Here is a 5,000-nt window from a genome sequence, read left to right as displayed (position 1 = left end):
CGATAAAAAAACATTTGACAATTTAGACGCCTTTGATTTTACAATTCTCAACCAAAATCCAATCATCCGTTTGCAAATAGATATTTCAATTTTGAATCTGCCAAGATCCCCATATACCATGCAGTTTGCTGTTCGCTTGTTCACACAGAGCTGATTTTTCATGAACTTCTTGTGCAATGTTTCAACATGATCTAGTTTGTGGTAATCCCATATTTCACAACCGTAAGTCAAAATTGGTACAACTAGAGCATCGAATAGATCACAGTTGATATTAATGGGTAGTTCAAGTTTTTCACATTTAATTAACATACTAAATAATGACCTAGTGCTTGAATGACTTGTTTCTTAATAGCTTATCCATTTTACCTATTATAACTTAAACGTAGTACCAAGGTAAACATAATCATCTACAATTTCAATGCTCTCCTCACCATATTTAAAATTCGAGACATTTCTAACTTTTCCTCTAGAAAATACAACTACTTAAGTTTTTGAAACATTAATTTGATGTTTCCAAGTATCACAATATTTTTTTACTTTGTCTAAGGCATTTTGTAATTCCTTTGGGGATTCAGCCATTACAATAGTATCATCAGCATAAAGTAAAACATAAATACGTAAAAACATTTCTATGTCAATACTACTTAATTTTTCATTTATTTCCCTTGAACACATATCCATCCCATTATACCCCCTGCTAAAAGAAGACTCAAAATCATTTAGGTAGATGGCAAAAAGTAATGGGGAAAGATTCTAACCTTGTCTTACACCTATGTTACATTCGAAAAAGTTAGAAATTTTGTGATTCTGTTTACAAAAGGATTTGCATTATTATACATATTATATATGACAGCCATAATATTACCCGTTAATGCCATGTGAAATTACTTTTCCCCACAAGGACGACCTGTCAACCAAATCAAATGCTTTTTTGTAATCAACGAACAAACAGTATATTCTCTTTTTTCGATGGAGATAGAAATTAACAAGTGAATGTAATACAAAAATATGATCTAGAGTACTATATCCCTCCCTGAAACCAGCCTGCTCCTCACCAAGTTGACCAGTGCTCTCAATATAATCAGTTAACCTTTTATTGACACAAGCGGTAAAAAGCTTCGCTACACAGCTCAGTAGTGTGATACCCCTATAGTTATCTGGGTCGTCAGGGGATCCTTTTTTCTTAAATAAGGGTTTTATTATCCCTATACACCAATAATATGGAACAATTGAGGAGATCAACACTATGTTGAAAATTTTGCATATCACATTTAGCATATCATGAGGGCAATTTTTAAGGAACTCATTTATAATATTATCAGTACCACATGCTTTTCTACTCTTAAGTTTTTTTATTTGAATTTGTATCTCATCTACTGTAAAAACTCTATTTAATTCTTCGTTAACTAACTGGTTAATAATGCTTGGGTCGAAATTATCAGGGTGTTCACTCTCATCAGGTTCAACATTACCTCGACTGAGTTTAGCAAAATAATCTCGAAATGTTTTAAGTGCAATTTTACAAATCAGCTCACTCTTATCAGTATTCTTTAACAAATCCCAATAATCCTTACTACTACTTTTTCTCAGATTTCTAACATTTCTCTGAAATTTTTTTCTGAAAGATTTCTTAGCTTTACTAATTATTCTCTTATATGTTTTAGCTCTAGCTTTCAGTTCGTTTCTAGCTTTATTAGTTTTGATGTTCTTAAGCCTGTTTTTTACTTTCATATATTCAGTTCTTTTACTAGAACAGTCTTTGTCAAACCATGGTTTGCTAACCTTTTTGCAATCCCTAGTTTTAAGTTTATTTCGATCAACTTTTTTACAAATGCCAATGTGTTTGGCAGGGTCAATATATAATTTTCCTAAATCTTTTACAATATCGTCCATAATATTCTGGGTTACATTCAAAGGGTTCAGTGAATCTAATTTTTGGGCTAATAAGTTAATATCTCTTGTATTGAATGCTTCCATATATTCATTTTTTATGTCATTTGTACATTTTGTTTTAAGTTCTTCATATTCAAAGTTATTCATATCATGGGTTTCCTCACTGTCTAAATCTAAATGTTCTTCCTTCTGTATTTCCGGCGGTCTCATATTACAAGTCTCTTCCAGACGTAATACCATAGAGAGGGCCGAGTGAGTATCGGACAGACACCTGGGGATAATGCTGAAAGTGGTATTTTATTCAGAACAGGCTTTATTAATCAAAGACTGGTATTATCAGTTAACTGGGTATTATGAGAATACTGGTATATGGGAAGACGTTCCTCTGGTCCAGATCAAGCAGGGGTCGTCGTCTGTGTTGGTATCATTCCATAAGAGAGGCCAATGTCAGGCCTGACATTGACCTTTCTTATGGCCAGTTATTGCGAAGTATCGCTGAGCCAGAAAAGCGAGTAATAAGAAAAATAGAAAAGATAATATATAAGATTAATTCGCTGAATTCTGCCATGTTATTCGACAGTATTATTATTATTATTATTATTATTATTATTATTATTCAAATTATTATTATTATTATTATTATTATTCAAGATTTGTGAAGAATTTGGAAACGAGAGAGTCGAGTTATTCTAAGATGGAATGGAGTTTTTTGATGTCACTTAATATCAGTGAGGTACATTTTAGGCCAACAGGTGACGAAGAATGGAGTCTCTCTCTCTCTCTCTCTCTCTCTCTTCTCTCTCTCTCTCTCTCTCTCTCTCTCTCTCTCTCATATATATATATATATATATATATAGTATATATATATATAGTAAGATATAGATATATATAGATATATATATGAGGTGTGTGTGTGTGTGTGTGTATAATATATATAATATATATACATATATATATATATATATATATATATATATATATATATATATATATGTATATGTATGTATATTATTGGGGCTATTTCAGAAAAAACTTAGTGTAGTATGATATATATGATATATATATATATACTATATATATATATATATATATATATATTATATATATAAATATATATATATATATATATATATATATATATAGTATATACATACATTTATTTAATAATAATGATAATAATAATAATAATGTATCCTAAATAACTTTAGTTTCAATAAGGTTTAATCTCTATTTCATATTTCTGCCTCCTCTCTCATATCCTTGTTAAAGCCATTGATTTTCTAACGCCCCCTCCCCCTCCCCCTCCTCCTCCTCCTCCTCCTCCTCTCCTCCTCCTCCTCCTCCTCCTTCTCATACACTTTCCGCGACGCCTTCCCCCGCCCCCAAATGGGTCACGCCTCTAGGGAGTTTTTTTTTTGTGGGTGGCCTTACCACCGAATTCCCCCCCTCCAGCCAACCCCCAAACCCCCCCCCCCCCCCCCCCCTTTTTTTTTTTTTTACTTACGACTGGAGATGGAGCCAGGTATTTGAGGCTGAGTGTGTGAAAGACTCATGTTTTCGGGTAATTTATGTTAAGGAAAGTTTTTTTTTTATCGTCTAATATATCTATGAAACTTTATATTCAATTTGGCCTAAATCATGTTCTTTAGATAAGATATTACTCTTTTCGTTTTTGACTCAAATAGTTCCTTATGAAAAGTAATTTTTTTCGTTGAAACTTTTCCTCATATATAATAGCCGTCAATTGCCAATGTCCTTTTTATGTGCCGTGATTATTATAAATTGTTTTTTCGTTTCGCCTGTTGATGCAAATAATTTTTTTTTAACTTCACTGTAGGTGTTGATATTCGGTAATGCTGGAGTTGAGAGCCTGACCTCTTAATGGCGTAGGCACTTCATGCAAACTGTTTTTTTTTTATTGTTCTCCATTTAAATATATTCTCATTCATTAATAAAATATCCTCTTTTTTATGTAGCTTTATTGATCTTTCTTCCACTCATTCCAGTGCTTTATTTTTTTTTTTTTTTTTTGTTTTTTTTTGTAAGTTCTTTTTTTGTTTTTTTTGTTTTTTTTACTTCGTAGCTCTTCCTGGTTTCTGCGCATATCTTCCTTTTATTATTATACCATGTTTTATTTGCGTTTACCTTAACAATCATGAATGCACTTCCCCCCCTCTTTCATTCCAGCGCCGTTGGGAATTCCTGCGGAAGGCGATGCGCCGCGTCGTGGTCTACGACGTCCCGAGCGGCTCTCGCGTGGGCGTGGTCACCTTCCACTCGACGTCCGAAACCCAGGCTTCCATGACGTACATCGAGGGCGAGGACTACGAACTCAGGCAGCGAGTCGGCTCCGCCCTCCCGAGGAACCCGTCCCTGGTGCCTGAGAGCCAGAAGTGCATCCTCTGCGGCCTCCAGGAGGCCATCAGGGTCATCGGCGAGAACGACCAGTCCTCGGCAGGCGCGACAGTCGTCCTCATCACCACCGGGTCGGGGCCGACGCCCGCGCAGGAGGTGAGCGAGATGATGCGTCTGGCCAAGGCGCACCAGGTGAAGATCGAGGTCGTTCTGTATCCTCTGAGCGAACGCCGCGGGGCGCCTGCCGTGTCCCACGGCCTCGAGGAGCTGGTCGAGGCCACGAAGGGCTCCATCTTCACCGTGATGGACGAAGGGGTGGGCAACGACTCCAAAGTCAAGATGATGGTGGCTCTGATGGACGCCATGTTGGCCACCATCACCAAGAGCGCGCCGCCCAACGCGGCCGGGACTTCGGTTTTGGTGCACAGCGATGCCTTCCCTGGAGGGATATCCTCCACTTCGAGGGGGACCTTCGCTCTGGATGACTCCCTGGGGCCCAGCGCCAGGTTCTCCGTCTATTATTACGACTTGAATCACGTGGGCAACACCATCCAGCTGACCTCGCCCTCCGGTGAAGTTATCGCTTCTGGAAACGTCCAGGAAGAAGACTTGAACGTCAATATGATCTTTGTGAACCTGGAAAAGGCTGAGGTAAATCTCTTGTGTATTCACTAACAATAATGTAAGATATGTCTTGGATAATAATTGTTATTGCTGTACAGTACAACAAAAAATTCTTGCTTCATAATACG

At 36.9% G+C, this 5,000-nt stretch overlaps 1 protein-coding gene across 1 annotated transcript in view; it reads left to right on the top strand.

Annotated features, from left to right (window-relative positions):
• Positions 1–5,000, top strand: part of LOC135214379 (calcium-activated chloride channel regulator 1-like) — a 457,588-nt gene that overhangs the window by 438,053 nt on the left and 14,535 nt on the right. The window contains exon 5 of the mRNA XM_064248618.1: positions 4,081–4,899. Coding sequence (XP_064104688.1) covers positions 4,081–4,899 — 819 coding nt within the window. The remainder of the gene's footprint in view (positions 1–4,080; positions 4,900–5,000) is intronic.

This window comes from Macrobrachium nipponense, chromosome 45, assembly GCF_015104395.2.
Source record: "Macrobrachium nipponense isolate FS-2020 chromosome 45, ASM1510439v2, whole genome shotgun sequence".
Taxonomy (NCBI): Eukaryota; Metazoa; Arthropoda; class Malacostraca; order Decapoda; family Palaemonidae; genus Macrobrachium; species Macrobrachium nipponense.
Note: the sequence above shows the minus strand (reverse complement) of the source record. Positions and strands in the feature narration are given on the sequence as shown.